This window comes from Phoxinus phoxinus, assembly GCF_949152265.1.
Source record: "Phoxinus phoxinus genome assembly, chromosome: 14".
NCBI lineage: Eukaryota > Metazoa > Chordata > Actinopteri > Cypriniformes > Leuciscidae > Phoxinus > Phoxinus phoxinus.
Genome location: NC_136889.1, coordinates 21,494,429 through 21,515,747, shown reverse-complemented (window position 1 = coordinate 21,515,747; position 21,319 = coordinate 21,494,429). Strand labels below are relative to the sequence as shown.

General features: G+C 39.4%; 2 protein-coding genes across 5 annotated transcripts; both read left to right on the top strand.

Moving 5' to 3' along the window:
* Positions 1–5,475: 5,475 nt before the first annotated feature.
* On the top strand, positions 5,476–16,410 carry ifi27.3 (interferon alpha inducible protein 27.3). 4 transcript variants are annotated; one of them, XM_079634847.1, is made up of 6 exons: positions 5,476–5,544; positions 5,992–6,021; positions 6,128–6,289; positions 9,570–9,674; positions 9,966–11,347; positions 11,846–12,787. In XM_079634847.1, the coding sequence occupies exons 2-5, from the start codon at positions 5,997–5,999 to the stop codon at positions 10,052–10,054; spliced, it is 381 nt and encodes a 126-aa protein (XP_079490973.1). In that variant the 5' UTR covers positions 5,476–5,544; positions 5,992–5,996; the 3' UTR covers positions 10,055–11,347; positions 11,846–12,787. The 4 variants fall into 4 exon arrangements, with proteins under 4 accessions (XP_079490973.1, XP_079490972.1, XP_079490971.1 ...); XM_079634846.1 differs by lacking the exon at positions 5,476–5,544 and adding an exon at positions 16,081–16,410 and having other exon boundaries at positions 5,949–6,021; positions 11,846–12,008; XM_079634845.1 differs by lacking the exon at positions 5,476–5,544 and having other exon boundaries at positions 5,949–6,021; positions 9,966–10,846; positions 11,279–11,347; positions 11,857–12,787.
* Positions 16,411–17,296: 886 nt separating this feature from the next.
* LOC307010585 (interferon alpha-inducible protein 27-like protein 1) lies at positions 17,297–20,505 on the top strand. The gene is made up of 5 exons (XM_079635374.1): positions 17,297–17,595; positions 17,676–17,705; positions 17,854–18,024; positions 19,690–19,794; positions 20,085–20,505. Exons 1-5 carry the CDS (start codon positions 17,580–17,582, stop codon positions 20,180–20,182), a joined length of 420 nt encoding a protein of 139 aa, XP_079491500.1. The 5' UTR covers positions 17,297–17,579; the 3' UTR covers positions 20,183–20,505.
* Positions 20,506–21,319: the final 814 nt, after the last annotated feature.

Genomic DNA, 21,319 nt, shown 5'->3' with positions numbered 1-21,319 from the left:
TGCGGTCAGTATGACAGCTATAACAAGTCATATAAACCCCCCATCGTTGTTTGTATGCTGTATCACATTGGCTTCAAGTATACCTACTCATGATTTTATAAATTATATTTTCCTAGTTGTTCCATTTAATTTAGTTGTTTTGATGAAAGAATATAAGCTCCCTTCGGAGAGAGATATGCCATTTGCTGGCTACATTTGTGAATGCAATACAGCCAAGGCAGGCTAAACAATCAAAACTTAATTAAAGCTGCAGTCCATAGCTTTTTTGGGTTAAAAATTATTCAAAATACATTTTTGAGCAAGCACATAACCAGACAGTGTTCAAAAGTATCTGCTTGCCGTAGCTCGATTCAAAACGGTAAGCTTGTAATGATGTTTTTAACTTCAGTGGTACTGGATTTCCACAGGAAATTCTTTGCGTCCTTACGTCACATCTGTACACATAAAGAAGGTGTCACGGCTATATTTCGTGTTTGGATGTTGGAGGTGATGTAGTATAACCTTTTCTCACAGCACTTGATATAATTCAACTTTTCAATTTGATGGCGGATCCAGAAAGGTACAAACGACAATCACCATTGATGAGATTCACCCGTTGTAAAATGCAAAAGACTTCGGAGTGGCTACAGAAAAAACAGACTGCAACCAGCCCATGCGAAAACAGGATAAATATCGGAAGGGGATTTGAAAGGTTGGGTTGATCTACAGTAAAGAGTGAGATAGTGAGCAACTCTAAAAACACCTACACATGTGGTGGGAGATGACTCGATGGTGAATATAACTCTGAGAGGAGAGCACAGTTGAAGGACTTGAATTGAAATAGAATATGGGACGACTCCTATCCATGGTCATACGTGCACACTAGCCTAGCCAGACATATGCAACTTTTACACCATCCAGACTGCATGCACGTGACTCTACTTGTCCCTGACAGCTGCTGAAAAAGGTTTGAATCAACGATGAATCAGTTTTGACTGCTAAATTCTGCGTTATGTTCTGCAATGTGTAGCCTGTTATGATGTTGGAAGGATGAAGAAGGGAATTAACCATATTGCAGCCAGTAGTCACAGCACACGGTTTATTATATACAAAAAGGGAAAACAAAGCCCACAAGGGGGCAAAACAAGACAGGACAATGGTGACTAACTATGATACTGACAGATAACTAGAAGACAGATAACTAGAAGACAAATAACTGATACAAGAAATAGCTCAACAAGACGATAACTCTTGACAGGTTACTCACAAACTTTGACAAGGATTGACAATGAACCGACCCAGGACAGCAAACACGAGGGGATTAAATAGAGACAAACTAATGAAGGAAACAGGTGATAATGGAGAAGCAATACTGACTAAACGAGGATGAAAAGGAGGGTGGGGCTAGATGACGAGACAACACAAGCACATGGCCCAACAAAAGGCCATGTGTTTGCACATAAAACATGGGTCTGTCATGATCCCCTTTTTTGCCTGAAGAAGACCCAGTAGGGTCGAAACCTTGCCTTTTTATTAAATATGGGAGTAAGTAGCAGTGTTGCGGACATTACAAGCCTTTCATTCTGTCATGATCCTGTCTCAAGACTAATAAAAACACAAGGACTATATGACAGGATCATGACAGAACCCCCTCCTTAAGGAGCGGCTACCAGATGCTCCCCAAGGAAACATTAACCACGGGACAAGACCGACTGTGCTAAGGACACGAACCAACAAAACATGACAAATAACAATAAAGGCATACACGAATAAACAATAGCAGGGTTGGGATGACAAATCAAAAATAACAGACAAGGAAGGGGGGGAGGAGGGAACACAGAGTTCATGGGGAAATGTTCAGAGTGGATAGGTGGACTGGGGCTCTTGGGTATATGGAAGGAAGTTTAGCACATGGAACACGGGGTGATTTGTTCGCGGAGTCACGAGCGGAGGCTTTAGGGAAAACAGTCCGGGATCGAGTGCAGACAGGGCTGACTGGGGAAACACACGGGGTCTTGGGAACAGTGGGAGCCACAACAGGGATAGCAACAGGGGGTACAGCGAACGATGGAGGCAAAGCAGGACTCGTGACAGGGAGTGTAGTAGGAGATCGTAGAGGGGAAACTGGGACTGAGCTCACAGAAGATTAATCTGATCCCACGTTCAACATCTCCGACTTGGGTACGGCGCTCACTGCAGCTGTGGAATTGGGACAGGGCAAAATGACAGAACTGACAGGGACTTCTAGGATCTTGACAAGGCTCTTTAGGTATTCGGACAAAGTTTCAGTGGCGACGAGGACAGGCATGCCTTGAAGGGCAGAAACAGACCGCCAAACTTCTTCGGCAGCTGAATCGGCCTCGGCCCTCTCTGCAGCGCTCACAACTGTAGGAATAACGTTATTCAGGAATAACGTTCACTGCTGCAGCAGGCTCTGGGACAGCGTTCACTGCTGCAGCGGGCTCTAAACCAGGCAGAGACGAAGGACGAGGGGCTCCCTTCCTCCTCGGTCGCGGTGCCGAGGTCATAGTCGGACTAGTGACCGGTTGAAGAATCTCCGCGGGGACCGTAGCAGGCTCTGGGATGACAGTCCCAGACTGGGTAGACTCAGTTGAAGAGGACTCCGAAGCAGACTCCCACGAGATCCGTCTCCCTCGTTTACCGCAGAGACCTACAGGTGCGGATGACGCCTCGGGAATCGAGGTGGAAAGAATCTGGTCCCCCAACATAGCCACGGCGAGAACGTGACCCTCCGGGATCACGGGGAGCAAGCCAGGTGATGGCGACATGGTGGCACTTGGCGGGTCTTTCCGCGACAAACAGACCACCATATCCCGGAAAGGACGACGGACCAGCTTCTCCCGTTCAGCCAGAGGGGGAAGATCATTGAGGCCCGCAATAAGGTAGCGATTTAGGAGGCTTTCAGTAAGAGAAACCTCCCCTCATCCACGACCCGGGCATACTCGTTCAATGACAGCTCTCCCTGCACTCTTAAAAATAAAGGTTCTTGAAAGGTTCTTTGTTGGGGTATATGGTTCCATGAAGAACCTTTAACATCCAAGGACCCTTTCCATTGCACAAAATGTTATTTGTAGCGCTAAAAGGTTCTTTCGATTATAAAAGTGTTCTTCACCATCAATCACCATCAAAACGATTACAGCATATATTTTTTTCTAGACCTGTAATGAGATGACTTTGTAAACTTGTTTTCCGCCTAAATAAAACCTCGACTGCAGTTTCCGTTCAAACAAAAGCTCACGTGCATGTATAGAAATTTGGACAAAACTAACTAATTTCATTAATTTGTCAGTGCTGTCAGGGTTCTGCCCTGGCAGCTTTGTCTTTGTTTCATGCATCTATGTTTGTGTTGTGCTTAAACATGTGGTTTTGTCTTTGTTTGTGTTGGCCATGTGCTCCTCTGTCCCTGCCTCCTTGTTTCCCTGTACCACACCCCCTTGTCTAGTTGTGTCCTCGTTTGTCTGAGTATTGTCACCTGTTCCTCATGTTCTCTGCTCCCTTGTTTGGATTCTCGTTTAGCTGAGTGTGTTCACCTGTCCCTTGTCTGAGTGTGCTCTCCTGTTCCTCTTGTTCTCTGCTCCCTTTATGTGTTTTGTGTTTTCTGTCCTTTGCCAGATCGTTATCGCACATCGTCGCATGCTGTTGTTACCCTGCCTGTCTGATGAGTCCTGTCGTATGTTTGTCCAACCAAGTCTAGTCTATAGTGTTTTCCCCCACGGGGTTGTTTCTGTTTTGTTTTACTTTACTTTAATAAAGCTCATATTTCTCTGCATCCTTGAGTCCTCCCTTCAACCCTACCTCATCCGTGACAGAACGATCTGGCCAGTTCAGGACTCAGCAGAATGAGCATCAAGGTCCTGCCACCTGCTAACATCCGGGAGAGAATGGCTCGTCATTGTGGTCTCACTGCTCTTCGCCAGGATGGCTTTGAGGTGGGGGGTTTTGCCCAATTCTTTTGGACCATGTCTGTGGGGCTTGATTATAATGACGCTACTCTCAAGGACATTTTTAATTCCTGCTTGGATGACCCCCTGCCTGCATGGGAGATGGATTCTCTAAGGGTTCTGGATTTCTGGGGTTTATCCAGGTATCTTAGTAGTCGCAGTAAGTGGGGAATGCCAAGTCTACCTGTATCTGCTTTCAACAATCACTATGCCCTTCCTCGCCTGTCTCGTCAAGTGTATGATCCTCTTCTGGCTTCTACCAAGAAACTAAGATCCAGACGAAACAGGGAAGTCCAGTCCACCACAGCTACCCCAGAGTCAGTCAAACCAACCGCCGTCTTCTCCCAGGCATCCAGGTTGGTTGAGTTTGCTGTAGATACTACAGAGGCAGCCCAGCACACCGTATCAGCCCGCCGAAAGAGGAGGAAAAAGGCCTGTGCAGAACAATCTACGATTCTCCATTATCCAGCTCCAGGTCCAGTAAAATCAATTTCTAAGCCGTTGACTAGTAATGTCATTCCCTTTGAGACAATCTCTGCCAGTCCTGTCATATTCACAGAGGCCAGTTCCAAGATGCCTGTTGTCATTGCTGCAGAGGCCTTCTCTGAATGTCTTACAAGTCTTGTCAAGTCTCTAGAAATTTCTGTCAAACCTGCCGTAACCACAGAATGCAAGCCTGCTGCTGAGAGAGCAGTCCCAGCACCCTCTCCAGTGAATGCAGTCCCAGAGCCCACTGCTGAGAGAGGAGTTCCCGAGCCTGTGGCTGAGAGCCCTGTCCCCGAGCCCGCTGCTGTGAGGGCGGTCCCCGAGCCCGCTGCTGTGAGGGCGGTCCCTGAGTCCGCTGCTGTGAGGGCGGTCCCCGAGCCCGCTGCTGTGAGGGCGGTCCCCGAGCCCGCTGCTGTGAGGGTGGTCCCCGAGCCCGCTGCTGTGAGGGCGGTCCCCGAGCCCGCTGCTGTGAGGGCGGTCCCCGAGCCCGCTGCTGTGAGGGCGGTCCCCGAACCCGCTGCTGTGTATATATATATATATATATATATATATTAGGGGTGGAGCCGAACCCGAATACGGTATTCGGAAAGGCAAATAACGTGTTTTTTACAAATACTTATTTTGAACAAATACTTTAAAAAATATTTGTATTCGGGAACAAAAAAAACTTTATATAAAAAGGCCCGGATGAGTGAGTGAGTGACGGACACAAGCTGCTCCACGGCTCGGCTGAGCGAAAAAACACTTACTGTAACTGCATCACTATTTTTGTTGAATATATTTTTGTACCTTAACTGGGTTCCTGAGGCAGTTTATAACTTTCTAGAAGCGGAGTTTGATCGGGAGATTATTCCATTACGCTGCATTATTGACGTCTGCAGGATACTCTCATGTTCGCTCTGTTTACGTAGCTCTGTTTAGCGCGGTAATTTAGACAATAGGCTGTTGACAGAGTAACGTTAACGTTCGGTTAAAAATGCTAGTTGTGTCGAATTGTATGCACGTGTGGGAGTTATATGGTACGTTTAAGTTACTCTGTCTTTTGCAGACAGCAAGATGTAAGCTGCATAATGTTCACAATGGTATTTTATTAGTTGTTGGTTCAACCATGGATGAGGTAATGGCTGTTATGTTATTTTCTTTTCAATGACGTTCCTTGTTTCATTGCTGGATTTATGGAAAAACATCAACCAATATTGCATGTCCATACTTATAATGGACATAATTAAAGAATACTTACACTATAACGTAAATTAGAAGTATAAAGCAAAAAAAAAAAAAAAAAAAAAAAAAATGTTACGCCTTACTCGAATACAAATACAAATACTTTCCCCCATCAACAAATACAAATAGCCTACAGATACAAATATCGGCTGCTTTGTACACCCCTAATATATATATATATATTTGGGCCATATATTAAACCATATATATATATATATATATTTGGGCCATTTATTAAACCATATATATATATATATATATATATATATATATATATATATATATATAGGCTATATATTCACCAATCACAGTAATCATAACCTGTTTGTTTTCTTACAAGGTACAATGATTGCAGCTGGTGCAGGAGCAGGTAAAAGAAATGTGGAATCTTGTTTTACTAGACAGAAGACATTATTTTAACTGTTCATTTTTAAACCAGTAAGTTCAAATATGCCATGTTTCCACCAATTGTATAGTCGTAGCAGTTGCAGCAGCTCCTGCTGTTCTAGCAGCGGCCGGTTTCACCGCAGGTGGGATTGCTGCAGGTTCAATTGCCTCCACTTTGATGGCAGCTGCTGCCGGGGCGAACGGAGGAGGGGTCGCAGCTGGAGGTGTGGTAGCTTTTCTTCAAGCCGCTGGTGAGATAAATAGGCTATAACAAATCTTAGTTTAATTAAAGGGATAGTTCAAGTTGTTTCAAACCTGTATTAATTTATTTCTTCTGCTGAACACAAAGAAAGATATTTTGAAGAATGTCAGTAACCAAACAGTAGTCTGTACCCATTGACTTCCATAGTATTTTTTTTTCCTACTATGGAAGTCAATGGGTACAGACTACTGTTTGGTTACTGACATTCTTCAAAATATCTTTCTTTGTGTTCAGCAGAAGAAATAAATTAATACAGGTTTGAAACAACTTGAGGGTGAGTAAATGATGACAGAATTTTAATTTTAAAGTGAACTATCCCTTTAACTGCCAGCAGGTGGTAAAGCAATCGGACAATTCCCCACCGAGAGAATGCATCATTGACTTACAGTCATAGACCTAAAAATCACCCAATTTGCAGTGTATCCTAGCTTAGTCGCACATGAATATTTTTTTAAAATATGTATGTACATTAACTCATCTGTAATGTTTATGGTCTTTTCGGGCAGGATATAGCCTAAGCGATATAGAACTCGTTGGGTGTCTTACTGCATTTCATTTCATTTTTTTTCATTTTATTGTGTTTACAGGGGCAATGCACATTAATAAACATAAATGTAAATGTGCCAGAATTAGCCTAAAAGGCTATTTTACATCTGTAGACCCTAACAGGGTTTCCTAACAGGCTTTTAGATTTCTTTGTTAACGTAAGTATTCAGGAAATGTTAAGCATGAACATATAGTAGGTTAACATGGGGGAAGATGACCCCATAAGGAACAATGTGGGTTTACTTTTAAACTGTAATATTTATATATAAGTTTAGCATGTGCTGGATGATCACCCAAGTTGTTATTAATAAATAGAAACATTTGCTAATTGTTTTATATATATATATATATTAGAATTATATCAATAGGAATGTATGCATTATATTAATCAGAATTATATCAAAAGTATAGTATATAAAATAAATAATACACTGTAAAAAAAAATGTATATCCTCCCCAACTCAACATTTTCAAAATTTTATCAATATGCAGAATTTCACTTGGGCCAATTGAACAATTTAGATGTGACCAGTCGCTAGAAAATGTTACAGTGTATAATATATATATAGCCTATTATAAATATTAAAATACATACAATCCCCTATTACTAAAGTGCACTATAGCCTATTAAAAAGGTTTAGCATGCATCATCTTGCTCGGAGCGACAGTATGCTTGGAAATAAAGCTTTATATCTTTAAAACCAGACGCAGTTAGCCGTAATTTCTCTGAAAAAAGTTATATAAGCGTATATGCCTATATTATTTCCTGATATCTTTTTGTTGACCAACATCCACTTCAGACTCTTGGGAACCATTAAAAAGCCACAGGTCAGCTCAAATTCTATTCTTTTTACTAGCATGACAGTTTTCTTGTGAATTAAGTGTTATTATATTGTTGAGCTAATTATTAATTTAACCAATGTTTAAGTCGTACCGTTTTAAAAGCTATACTCAATGCTGCGTTTGATTTAAGTGTATGGGAATGCTTTTGTGCGTGACCAGCTGTGAATGTGTGCAAACACGTCAATGGAATTGACTTTGAGCTTTTATAGCCTCGGACAGTGACATCATTGGAATGCGCGCAAGTCAGAGGCTTAGATGTGCCACAGGTGCATCGGCAGGTCTTTTGTCTTCAGACCATGATGTGTGTGTGCTTCTTATCTCTCCATGTGCCAGCTCAACCATGTGCCAGTCCGAAGAGACACTCAATGTTCTATCTCTTCTCTGGGGCTCATCGTCATTTAAGGAGTCAGCACTCCCCACCAAGTCGTGTATAATAACATCCACGCTGGTGGGGGTCAGACTGATGCTGCTTTGCACCTGATGGCAGTATTGCAGGCATACCAGGCTGATCTGCTTTTTAAAAAAAGGGGGCTCAAAAGCCCCCCCTTAAAAAAAAAATATGACATTTTCGGACATGCCCATTGACTCCAATGTTAAATGGGTCCATGGCCAATTCTATTATAGTCAAAAACTCGAGAGAGGAACCATTGTCAAAAAAATGTTGTCCACCACTCTTGTTCATCCAAAACAAACTACAATATAGTCTCAAGGTGTAAAATACCGGAATTATCCTTTAACTGATATTAACCAATAATAAGCAAATGTTCTGGGGGGTCTGGTTAAGACCCCATTTGAAGCTCTAGGGTCAGTGTCTGATAAACTTCTGGCTTTTAAGATGGTTTTTATTATGGCTATAACTTCTTTAAAAAGAATCTTGCATCTTCATCCTGACTACCTGCCTAAGGTCCCCTTCTCGACCGTACATCCCGTCACTCTTCAGGCCTTCTGCCTTCCGCCGTTCACAACGCTGGGTCAGGAGAGACTTCACAAGCTGTGTCCAGTCTGTGCTCTTCAGACCTACGTCCACCGCACTAGCCAGTGGCGCAAGTCAGAGCAACTATTTGTTTGTCGTGGAGACCATAACAGAGGCGGCCGCCACAAAACAGATGATTTCACATTGGGTGAGGAATGCTATTGCCCTTGCCTATGAGGCGCGCAGTCAAGTTTCGCCAGTAGGCATCAGGACTCATTCTACTAGGGGGGTCACTTACAGCATGTCCCCCTACAGCATGTTTGTGATGCGGCAGGCTTGTCCTGTCCGCACACATTCATAATATTTACAGTAGTCGCAATGTTGTATTGTGTCATGTTTATCAAAATAAAACTGATTAAAAAACATAGACTCTACTTCATTGATAGTAGGCCTGCCTAGGCTTATGTTGAACTTTATTCTTGTTCAAACAGAAGCTGTATGAAGCAGTACATAAAGTATTGAATGAAAATGTCTCTGAAACATCTGTGTATTTGGCAAATATTGCATTTATTTAACTTCAGCTGTGGTAAAGTATGCAAACATCACGTGAGCGGTCACTACGGTAACCAGAAAGTGTCCGACTTCATGTCTCCGTTTGCAGCTCACGCGGCAACTCTCGCTATTTAGAAATAAATACATGACATAAATGAACAAATCTAGACAAACACATCTATAAATAAATACAATTGGAAATAAATGAAAAAAATAAATAAATGTGGAATAATACAATTAAACATAAATAAAGAAATACAAGTATAATAATATATATTTTTGTATTCTTTGTATATTTATTTATTAACACATTTATTTAATTGCATTCTTATTTATTTATGTATTTGTGTGTTATTTTGGCAGACCTTGCATTCCATAGTTGAATGACTGGTTCTGAAATCTTTATTTTGTTTAGGTGCCGCAGGACTCTCTATTTCAGCTAAAGCTGTTATAGGCGCCATAGGAGGCACTGTGGCTGGGGCTATGGGTGGAACATTGATTTGCAATGCAGGAGCCGCAGGTAAATCCATAATTCTCTTGAGTACTGAATAGATGTTATTATTATCATGAATGTGGATTCTTTATAAGTAAGGAACTGTATAAGTGCTTCATAACACTCCCCAAATTTTTATTTAATATCTGTTTATTCAACTAAATAAGTCAAATGTTTTTTGTTTTTTATAGCAGCAGTATCTGTCTCATCTTCTATGTTTGATGTAGCATTGTGAATTGTTGCTATGGAAACACACAATGTGTGATTTCAAACTAATTGTTGTTTTCTAAAATAAGTCTTGTTGTGGTTTGTCATTAGGTGCTGCAATTATGCCGGTCACAGGTCAAGGCATGGGAGCCGCTGTGAGCGCTGCAGTTGCCGGCTTAATTTCCAACTGCACTGTGTAACGGGATCACTGTATCTGTGCTTTAATGCCCCAACAGGCTCTTCACAGTTTGAGATTGCTATTCACAAAGTCAAACATAGCATTTAACTAATGCACGACCATAAACGCATGCATTTTCTTGGCTAGTAATAATACAAAATAATCTCTTTCTCTTCTATAATCTATCTATTCAAACTTGACATGGTACTATGATTTTTATTTGCTCTTATGATAAATTGCTTGGGATTGGGATTGTTTGTATAAAAGGTTCTGCTAAATGAGTAAATTAATAAAAAGAGAAAAACGGTTTAAATTAAACTATTTAAAACTTAAATTAATTAAATATATTGTATCATAAACCCATGATGACAGTCTGTGTCTAGTATTTTCTTAAAGCAAACTGTACAGCATAATGCTGTAGCAACACCAAGGTCTTTCTTCAAATCCCAGGGAAAGCTTGAACTCCTATTATTCCTATACCTTGAATGCATTGTAAAAGTAATTTTCGATAAGAGTGTCTGCCAAATTTAGAATGCTGACAGATTGGTCTGGGATGCCAACAGCTTTTTTATTTATTTCTCCTGAAGATGCAAATAAGAAAGATGCCATTGTATCTGAAAAAGGGGAAACTGCCAGTAACATAAGATGATCTAGGGAGCAGCGCACAAGCACTGATACCCACTTAGTTTTAGAGGATTTGTAGATGGAGAGTGATAAACACAACCATTTTAGGTGGAAGTGTGGCACCCCCAACACCACCAGTGCGTGCCCATCCACTACCCCACTGCTTGGAAGGCTCCAGTGCTGGTGATGGGTGAGTTGAGCTTAGAAGGTACAATTTGGTGACGGATATATTTCAGGATTGAGATAATTGCATAAACAAAAATGTTTTTTCCCGTTTCTGCTGCTGGTATTCAAAGAGGGTTCAATAGAAACAATAATAATCCTTGTACCCATGCAGAATATATAATAAGCACTAGATGGCACTAATGAATTAGCCGTCATTAAACCAGAAGAAAAAGATTAGGCTGACATGCACACGTACGGCCGAAACACTAGGAGGCAGTAAACACAGTCAGTGACGTCACGATATGCACATTTGTTTAAATTTATACCTACGTTATCACCATGACCAATATTGTACTTTTTTTTTTTTTTTTTTTACATTTGAATCTTGAAAAAAAAAAAATAGACCTACATACCGACCCTTTTTTTTTTTTTTACTGTTAACCAAAATATTTTTAAGGATGGCCTCAGTTCGGTACGAGCAGTTTCTGGAGGTCTGGAGAGACATGAACTTCAGCACCATCTTCTAGTGAGTTTGACAAACATCTTCAACATATGAAATCACTCACTTTAGATGCCAGTGACAATTTTATACGCATTGTTTTAAAATGACCTTTCGAATGAGATTAAAACCATCTTCTAAGAGCAAGGTTTTACTAGGAGAGGCAGTCATACTTCTGCAGCAAAACCCATACTTGAGCTGCACAGAAACCAGCCACTGCTCTTTGATATGTTGTTGAATGGTTACTGTACTATTATTATTATGTGTATTTTTATATTTATACATATATAATTGATTGATGTTTATTTGTATTGTATATTCAAATGTTGTTTTATTTATTCCAAATTAATATTATATTTCATTTTATATAATAATAAGTATCATTATTATTATATTTTTTTATTATCAACATTACTGGCATCTTTTTTTCTATTTATTGCTTTGGTGATATTTTTGTAAACCAATCGTCACAGTAAACGGAATTTAAAGGTTTATTATTTCGTTTGTCTCTTCTCTTTTCTGCAGCGGTAAACCAGAGGAAAATGAGAGAAGGTGTTTTGCTCGTCTGATCATGTCTGCGGTGTCTCCATGGTGCTGTAATGAGCCGTTTGAAACAGGAGTGCAACCACATTATTGCATAAACCCATTCCAGCAGCACATGAGCAGGATCATCCATTTAATTCCACAGGTATAACAGCATGCAGCACAATCTAGATATGGAGAACATATACTTGAGGGAATGTTTCGATGTTTAGGCTATACAGTACAGTAAGAAGCATTTACTTGACACTAGGAACATTATTGTGAAACTAGGTTGAACAAAATTAAGGCAACAGCAATAGAACAACAAAAAAGGTACGTCTGCAACAGCAGATATGGAAAAACAAAAAGAGCATCTGCGATAGCAGAAGAAACAAAAGCATACTGAACAAATGCACCTGAACCTGTGTAGGTCTGAAACCATGCTCTATTCACTACACATTACAAGTTTGGGGTATTTGGGTACTGTAGCACTGTCCGGATCCAAACTGTAAATCTGATTAAATACATCAGGGATCAGTAAGATTAGGCTACTATCGACATGATCTCCTGTTGATAAACAAAACAGAAAGCCAGTAACGCATGTTGATGAGTAGGGACTAGAGCATGATTTCAGACTCAGGCCTGGACTTCCTGACAATAAGATGAAGTGTATGTGTTATGTGCCTGTACCCTGAACACACTGTAAAAAAAGAAAAGAAAAGCGGTCTCTGTAGACAGCCCAGGCTCCACAAACAGCAACAAAAACAAACTGGCTCAGCCTGGAGCCTTGCTGACGACACAGCTCAATGCTCATTGGTTTAAACAACCGTGATGTAGCCTATTGTTTTCTTTTGTTTGATTTTAAAACTCTGATATCATGTTTTTATGTGTATAAATTATGAGCGAATATTCACAAACTTTCTGACAGTGTGGTCTCTATGTTATGTGATGTCATTGTATTAAATATATATATATATATATATATATATATATATATATATATATATATATATATATATATATATAAACATATTATGTCTGTATTAAAGTAAAAATTATTGAAAGTACTTTACTAAGTACTAAAATACTAAGTACTTTGGGTGTCTTGTTCATTAAATTTATTTTCATATAAAAGCAACAGAACTTAAATTACATCCAGTTTATTTATTAGCAACACTGTGCACGAGCGTTAATCCCGCGATATCCGTCTTTGATCTCACAGGTGTAGGATCATTAACGGTACCCCTTAAAAAATACCCCTTAAAAACGTACACCTTGAAAACTTACCCCTTAAAAATGTAAGCTTGGTATAGCTGGCCAGACAGTTGGGAAACACAACCTGATGGTCAGATTTCTCAGAGGACCAGGAGGCTAAATCCACTTGGACTTGCAGTGCCCTACTGGGGTGACTGGTAGACTGCCTGGGGCCCTTGTCACCCAGACTTTGCAGTGCAATGTCCATACGCGTCAGAAACTGACGCAATGCGAGTGAACCGTATTGAAAGGGAACGCTTCGGTTACTAACATAACCATGGTTCCCTGGGATAACGGGAACAAGCATTGCGTAGCTTGCCATACTACTGCGCATATGCGAGTTGACGCTACTGCTACTCAGTCGAAAAATTTGTATCGAAATTTAGTGCGACTTAAATAGGCAGTCGGTTTGACTGTTTCCGCGGGCTGAAAAGCCATTTGTTTGTGCAAGCCATTTTCTTTTATACGTTTTTTGTATATTCATATATTCTGTACATATTGTAAGCTACAGCTTCACTACGTTGTTGGACTTGTTTCTGCACTTATCTGTATATTGAACACTATATTTCTGTACTTCTGGTTAGATGCTAACTGTATTTCATTAGCTCTGTACTTGTAGTCTGCATAATGACAATAAAGTTGAATCTATAAGCTAATCTAAGTGCACAGATGTGAACCAATCAGTTTCCATATACGTGTCAGAAACTGTAAAGGGAGCGATTCGTTTAAACATTTTACAGGGCCATAGTGCTTACAGAAACCAACAAATAACATTTAACACTTTTTTTTCACCTTCAGTTCAAAAGACCAGTAAAGGTGCAATTGCCTACTTAATATGATAAGCAAACGTGAATCTCAAGAACGGTCTGTGATGGGGAGCTATCTGGATTTGAATGTATGCTTCTTTCAGATCCAATGATAAAAAACAAATCTGCAAGAGGATTTGTTTCAAAGTTAACATTCTAAACGGCCGTCTAAACAGAGCGCGGTTCAGACATCAAGTCGAGGATGTGCCTGAGGCCGCCATCCTTCTTGGGGACGAGCAAGTAACTGCTGTTAAAGCCTGACTCGCTGTGGGCAGCTAGAACTTCTTCAACTGCGCCCTTTGCTATCAGAACCTGTACTTCTCTACCTGTGCCGAGACGGAGGACGTGAGCGTTGGCATCCGAGTCCCCCTGAAGTGGGTGAATTGTAGCGAACCCCTTTTTATTGTCTCTAAAAACCCAATTTGACACACCAGGAATGGCTTCCTCAAGTCTGGCTACAGGCTGCGAGGGGTGAGAGAGCCGCTGATGCCAGCTCGCTGCAGCACCGTGTTGGGGGCTGATGCTCATAGCTGGATTTGTGAAGGTGTTTGATTTTTATTTGAGTCACTTTGACAGCGGAAGTTCTGGGCATGCATACCATTGGTAGGGTGGACGCAGTACCCACAACAAACACAGCGCCTCCAACACTCCGAACTGAACAGAGGGTTGGGAAGTGAACACATGGTCACTTTGAGGGTGGTCCAGCCTTGGCGGGACTTAGCTCCCTCCTCGTGCCCAAAGCATCAGTGACTGCTTGAACTGCTAGAAATGGGTAGTGCTTAGCTTGGCAAAAGCACTGCTTCACCTCGGATTCTGCCTTGCGCTGGGAGCTGAGCAGACACAGGCTTGGTGTGCTTGCTGATTAAACAGCGACTAGAAGCAGCAGAAAAACTAGGGAAGGGGGTGGATTCTGGAATCCACTGCTGCTTCAATGTATATCTAATGAGTGATTAATATCAAGGTATTAATCAATATTTTCCTTCTAAATATCAAATGAGTTGAATGACTTCTCTTGGCCTGTCAAATTTTACTTTGTCATATAAGTTATCAGTGTGATTACTGGAATGTTCTTTTCATGTATTCTCTAATGTCTGTATTTGATGTCAGGAATGCAGTAACAGTGGTTGCTCATTTCCCCGTGATTGCATCACTGTGGATATATAGTTCAATTGTTTTAATAAATTAAAAATTTAGAGTTATTTCATCTGTTAACTCTCACTCATTCCTACTCACTCACTACATGGCATTAGTGGTTTTAAGGAATAGGAGTTGTTATACATATTCAAGGGCGTGCAAATATGGGTGGTGTTTAGTTGGCCAGTCTGGGCCAAAATGCCAAGGCCGATTTTTTTTTTGTCCCAGTCCAGCCCTGCCGAGCGATGTTCATGTGTTTGTTCACGTTCATGTTCTCACAACATTGTATTGCTAGAATTCATAAAAATATTGCCAGGCAATTGACATTTCATTTACTCGCCAAAACATTTTTACTCACATATATGATGCTTGGCGAGTGTTCATTTTAGGCCCTGGTCAAATGTGTAACACTGGTTGTAGATTAATAGCACAGACATGAAAGACTCCCACAATGCCCTAGTAGTTAGTACATACACCCAGTGCATTGTGTTCCCTCAGTCACAATAAAATACATGAGCTGTAAAAAACAATAGCCACGTCATGGAGAAAGAATAGCCCGGCTACACCTTGAACACATGCCTAAAAAAAGATGCCGGTACTTCTACATATTCATCATGTTTTGTCTATTGAGAATGTATTGCCTCAAGCATTGCCGTCAGTATGACAGCATACCAATAAACAAGCCCCATTTTTGTTTGTATGTTGTATCACCTTGGCTACAGCAAGATTAAATTTGAATAACATTTATTAAATAACATTTAATATTATTTATTAAATAACATTCTCCCAGTCGTTCCATTTAATTTTGTTGTTTTGATGAAAGAATATGACTTCCGACTCCGAGAGAGAAATGCCATATGCTAATTTGTGAACGCTCTGAATCTACAGCCAACCTTTTAAATAGGCAGCTAGGCTAAACAATCAAAACTTCAGCATTTTATAATAATAGCATGTTAAAAGATATATGTAAATGTTTATGATTATGATTGACATTTGTTTTGTATTTGTCTGATATGGTGCTTCCTTTGGATCTTGCTGTCGCAGCAGTATCGACACCGGCTGATTAATGGAGTGATCACTAAAAAGAGAGAAGAGAAAACGATCATAAAGAGAATTCCCTTCTATGCGGTTTGTGTGGCGAGTGATCTGTGATGGATTTTTTAATTAATAAAATAGTAAACTGTATATCAAACTAATCATAACTCTAACATCTAAGCTTACTTCTCCTTTAGGCCTAACATTCTACCACCTGAACACAATGCACTCTGAAGTTTGTGTCGACACCAGTGGAAAATTCTGAGATGCTGGCTAGACAATATAAAAAATATACTGTCTAGAATAGTCTTGTAACATATTGTGGAGTAATCAAATGAACTTCTAACCCTTTTCTATTTTTTTTTTTTTATATAATTTGAGATCTAAGTTGCTTCTACCTAGTAACAGATGGGTTTGCATATGAAGAACCAATCAAATTGTAGGGAAATTATCTAATTTTTCATTTTTGCCATGCTCCTAGTATATAAAAACTGTTGTATTCTTTTTGCTGTTGGGGTCCTCTCTGAAATTTGTCTGAGATCCTCCGCCCATGATTAAAGCATATTAGTTTGTATATTAGTTATTACACTTCAAAAAATAGTTCAGGGGCTTAGTAAATATCACAGTAATAATTAACTTTATTAACTTAATAAAAATCTCTGAATATCATTTAGGCTACTTGATTGTTTGAGTTGAACATACCAAAATAATAGACTAAAAATCCAACAGTTAATTTTGTCTAAAATTTACAGTTATAATTTTTTTTCACTAAAATAATTTAGTATTTGTTCAACCAATTATTTCTTTTAAATAAACTTAATATATTTGAGCATTTTCTATCAAAATATTTGAGAATGGAGAATTAAACAGATCTGTTTCAAGAACCACAAAAATTACTTAGTTCAAGTCAATATTATGAATATATTTAAAACACACTTAAGAAATGTTACTCAATTAAAACACTGCACAGAAAAATACCTAAAAGCTGCTGTGTGACAAGGTACAGCAAACAAGCTAAAACCCAGAAATAAGTTTTTATTATAGCTGTCGATCCATACATAGCTGTAATGTGTTTAAGGACATAAAAGTGGATACAGGCAGTGAGACAGAGCGTGACGTGTCTCATTACTTTGAGAACTAACGTATGCCCGCTGGAGGAGAACGAAATCGGCAACACAGGAGCTTATTTTACAGAAATATATGAGACGGTGATTGTCCCGGTGTGGGCGTGGCCTAAATACGCTAACGTTAGCTGTCTCATAAAAATATGTGTCTTTTCTTCCTTCTGAATAAAACATTAATTTCAAATCTGCGATTTGTTAGTGTGGCTGCTTGTTGTTGACATGAGGAAGGCTGTTTGAGCGAGGCTATTTTGATTTGTCATTTGAAATTTTCGCGAATCTCTTTACAAATAGCCTAAGTTTCGTTTCCTTGAAAAGGATACCCAGAGGCTTTAAACGCAACTCTCACGCAGTCCGCAGTTGAAGAGCGTCGGCAGTTGATTTAAGATGGATCGCATTCACTGTAAGTATACCGTATAAGCTACCAGTTAACTTAAATGTTTAATAATCACCGTAACCATAACCTGTTTGTTTTCTTATAAGGTATACTGATTGCAGCTGGTGTAGGAGCAGGTAAAATAAATCCGGAATCTCGTTTTACTAGAAGACATTATTTTAACTGCACATAATTTTTGCAGCACAAATAATGGCTAACTGGTTTAAGTGTCTTTTAAATGTTTATCCATCTAAGTTTGATAACACATACCATTTCCACCAATAGGCGCTGGACTGGGAATAGTTTTAGCAGTCCCTATTGTTATAGCATGTTTAGGTTTCACCGTATGTGGAATTGTTAGAGGTTCAGCTGCCGCCTCTATGATGTCTTATTCTGCCATGTCGAACGGCGGAGGGGTCCCGTCTGGAGGCGTGGTATCTACTCTTCAATCCATAGGTGAGCTAAACATAACAAATTATAATCCTAAACTGCCAGCAGGCCGTAAAGCAATCGGACGATTCCCCGCCGACAGAATGCGTAATGGCCTCGCTTACATTGTCAGTGAAATGACCCAATTCCGTTTTCGGATGTGTTCTATGACCGTAAACAGGAAAAAAAGCATGTGTTGCACATCAGTGGTATCCCACTAGTATACTACACTGCTTTTATATTATGAAAAATATTCAATAACTTCACTGTAACACCAAATTTAGTTCACACCACTGCTCTTATGTAAATAGGCTACAACACTTTTGGAAGTAATTGCACATAACAATTATAATTTGATGGCATTACCATTACACTGTATAACATTGTGAAGTTATTGAATATTTTTTCTTAAAAGGGTGAAGTTGTTGAATAGGTCTAATCATAAAAATAATGCATTTTTATCAAACTAAGTATTGTAGTATAACCAGCAGGATAGCAGTGATGTGTGAACTGAATTTGGTGACAGTCAGTTTAGTCACGATGAAGCTATTGAATAGCTTCGATTCCCAGGGAAAGCAAGAACTGATAAGAATGTAAATGTGTAACTTGAAATATAATGTAAGTCGCTTTAAAAGCGTCTGCCAAATGCATAAATGTAAAATAATATAAAATGTGCAGAAGGGTTTTGGGATTTACACTTTGCAGACGGACCCTATTCAGACTTTTCTCAGGTTTCACAGGTAACTGACCCTAACTGACTTAACTCTAAGTAGGCCTTTAGATTTCTTTGTTTATGTAGGCTAAGTATGCAGGAAATATTAAGCATGAACAGGTAACATGGGGGAAGATGTCACCTTAAGAACAAAGTTTACTTTTAAACTGTACCGTTTAGATATAAGTTTAGCATGTGCAGTATGATGATCAGTCAACGTGCCTATAGCGCAAAATGTCAAATATTAAAAGAGGGGCAAGTTGGCTCACTACCTGGGGTAAGAAGCCCCCTGGCTAAACTTTTACAGAATGTATAAATTACTTCTTGATATTCTGATTAATTTTTATTCAGTATCTCACGAAAGTGAGTACACCCCTCACATTTCAGCAAGCATTTTCGTATATCTTCTCAAGGGACAATATTATAGAAATGAAACTTGGATATATTTTAGAGTAGTCAATGTGCTGCTTGTATAGCAGTATATATTTACTGTCTTCTGGAGATAACTCAACATATGTATTGTCAAAATAGCTGGCAACAAAATACACCCTAAGTGATAACAGCAGTACGTCGTTTAACCATGCAAAGCCACATGTCCTATTCATCATTTTCATGTTTTTTTTTCTGCTTGACAGGACCATTCAAATTTGTGTATCTTGTATTAGAGCACTTCAAATTGGTGCTTTGAGTACTATTCTCTCATACTGACCACTGGATGTTCAACATCATGGCAAAGAACTCTCTAAGGATTTGAGAATTAGAATTGTTGTTCTCCGAAAAGAAGATTGGTAACACCCTGACACTGAGTTAGTACAGTAGCCAGGGTCATACACGACAATAATGGCTGAATGTTGAGTTATCTTCAGAGGACGGTACAGTACATATATACTGCTATAAAGCCCGCAGGTTTCTTTTTTGCTATTGGCAGAGATGCCATTCCATATTTGATTGACTGTTTCTGAAATCTTTATTTTATTTAGGTACCTGTGGAATCTGTATTGTAGTTATGGCTGTTATAGGCGCCATAGGAGGCACTGTGGCTGGAGCTGTAATTGGAACACGTACATGCAAAGCAGGAGACGCAGGTGAATCCATAATTCTCTTGAGTATTGAATAGTTGTTATTATTATGAATGTGGATTCTTTCACAAGTCAGGAACTGTATAAGTGCTGCATAACACTCCCCAAATTTTTATTTAACATCTGTTTATTCAACTAAATAAGTAATAAAAAATAATCATTATTATAGCAGCAGCATCTGTTTCATCTTCTATGTTGGATGTAGCATTGTGATTTGTTGCTCTGGAAATGCACAATGTGTGATTTCAAACTAATTATTGTTTTCTAAAATAAGTCTTGTTGTGGTTTGTCATTAGGTGCTGTTAGTACAATTATCCCCTTCACGAGCCAAGGCATGGTGGAAGCCGCTGTGAACGCTACAGTTGCCAGCTTGATTTCCAACTTCACTGTGTAACAGGAGCACTGTATCTGTGCTTTAATGCCCCAACATGCCTTGTGCTTTAATGCCTTCACAGTTTGATAGATTTCTATTCATGAAGTCAAACATAGCATTTTTAGCATTTAACTAATGCACGACCATAAACATAAGCACTTACTAGGCTAGTAATGACAAAAAATTCTTATACTTCAAAATGTATATTGTACTATGATTTGTATTTGTTTCTATGATAAATTACTTGTGATGTGATGTTTGTATGGATCTAAACGAGTAAATTATTAAAGCAAACGGTTTAAATTAAACTATAATTATAATTAAAACTTATAAGCCATGATGACAGTCTGTGTCTTGTATTTTCTTAAAGCAAACCGTACAGCTTAATGCTATAGCAACACCAAGGTCTTTCTTCGAAAGCTTGAACTCCTATTATTCCTATACCTTGAATGCATTGTAAAAGTAATTTTCGAAAAGAGTGTCTGCCAAATTTAGAATGCTGACAGATTGGTCTGGGATGCCAACAGCTTTTTTTATTTATTTTCTCCTGTAGATGCAAATAAGAAAGATGCCATTGTATCTGAAAAAGGGCAAACTGCCAGTAACATAAGATGATCTAGGGAGCAGCGCACAAGCACTGATACCCACTTAGTTTTAGAGGATTTGTAGATGGAAAGTGATAAATGCAACTATTTTAGGTGGAAGTGTGGCATCCCCAACACCACCATGCGTGCCCTGTACGTGCCCATCCACTACGCCACTGCTTGGAAGGCTCCAGTGCTGGTGATGGGTGATTTGAGCTTTTTAGAAGGTAAAATTTGGGGAAGGGTATGTTTTAGGAGGAAAACATAGGGGACAAGCTGGCCAAGTCATTGGGAACAGAGGAGGTTGATATAGAAATTCAGAAGTAAAATGTATTATTAAAACAGTAGTTGGAAATATCTGTCCAGAATTGAATAAAGAGTCAAAAGGGTAGACACCTATTCAGCATTCAACCTAAAGTGGGGTTTGAAAGAAGGGTAGGCTATATAATATGGAAACAAGAGAAGATACTGTTATGACCTCTATATGACACTAACCTTCATTATTCACCACATTATAGGAAAGTGTGAGACAGACTGCTGCATTTATTGTGGAAAATCAGAAACAGTTGAACAT

Bases quoted from the DNA above. Each gene is read 5' to 3' on its own strand.
- ifi27.3 (XM_079634846.1), top strand. From the start codon at position 5,997: ATGATTGCAGCTGGTGCAGGAGCAG. The intron at 6,022-6,127 runs GTAAAAGAAATG...CCAATTGTATAG, and splicing joins TGCAGCTGGTGCAGGAGCAG to TCGTAGCAGTTGCAGCAGCT. The intron at 9,675-9,965 runs GTAAATCCATAA...GTTTGTCATTAG, and splicing joins TTGCAATGCAGGAGCCGCAG to GTGCTGCAATTATGCCGGTC.
- LOC307010585 (XM_079635374.1), top strand. The intron at 17,706-17,853 runs GTAAAATAAATC...TTCCACCAATAG, and splicing joins TGCAGCTGGTGTAGGAGCAG to GCGCTGGACTGGGAATAGTT. The intron at 18,025-19,689 runs GTGAGCTAAACA...TATTTTATTTAG, and splicing joins ATCTACTCTTCAATCCATAG to GTACCTGTGGAATCTGTATT.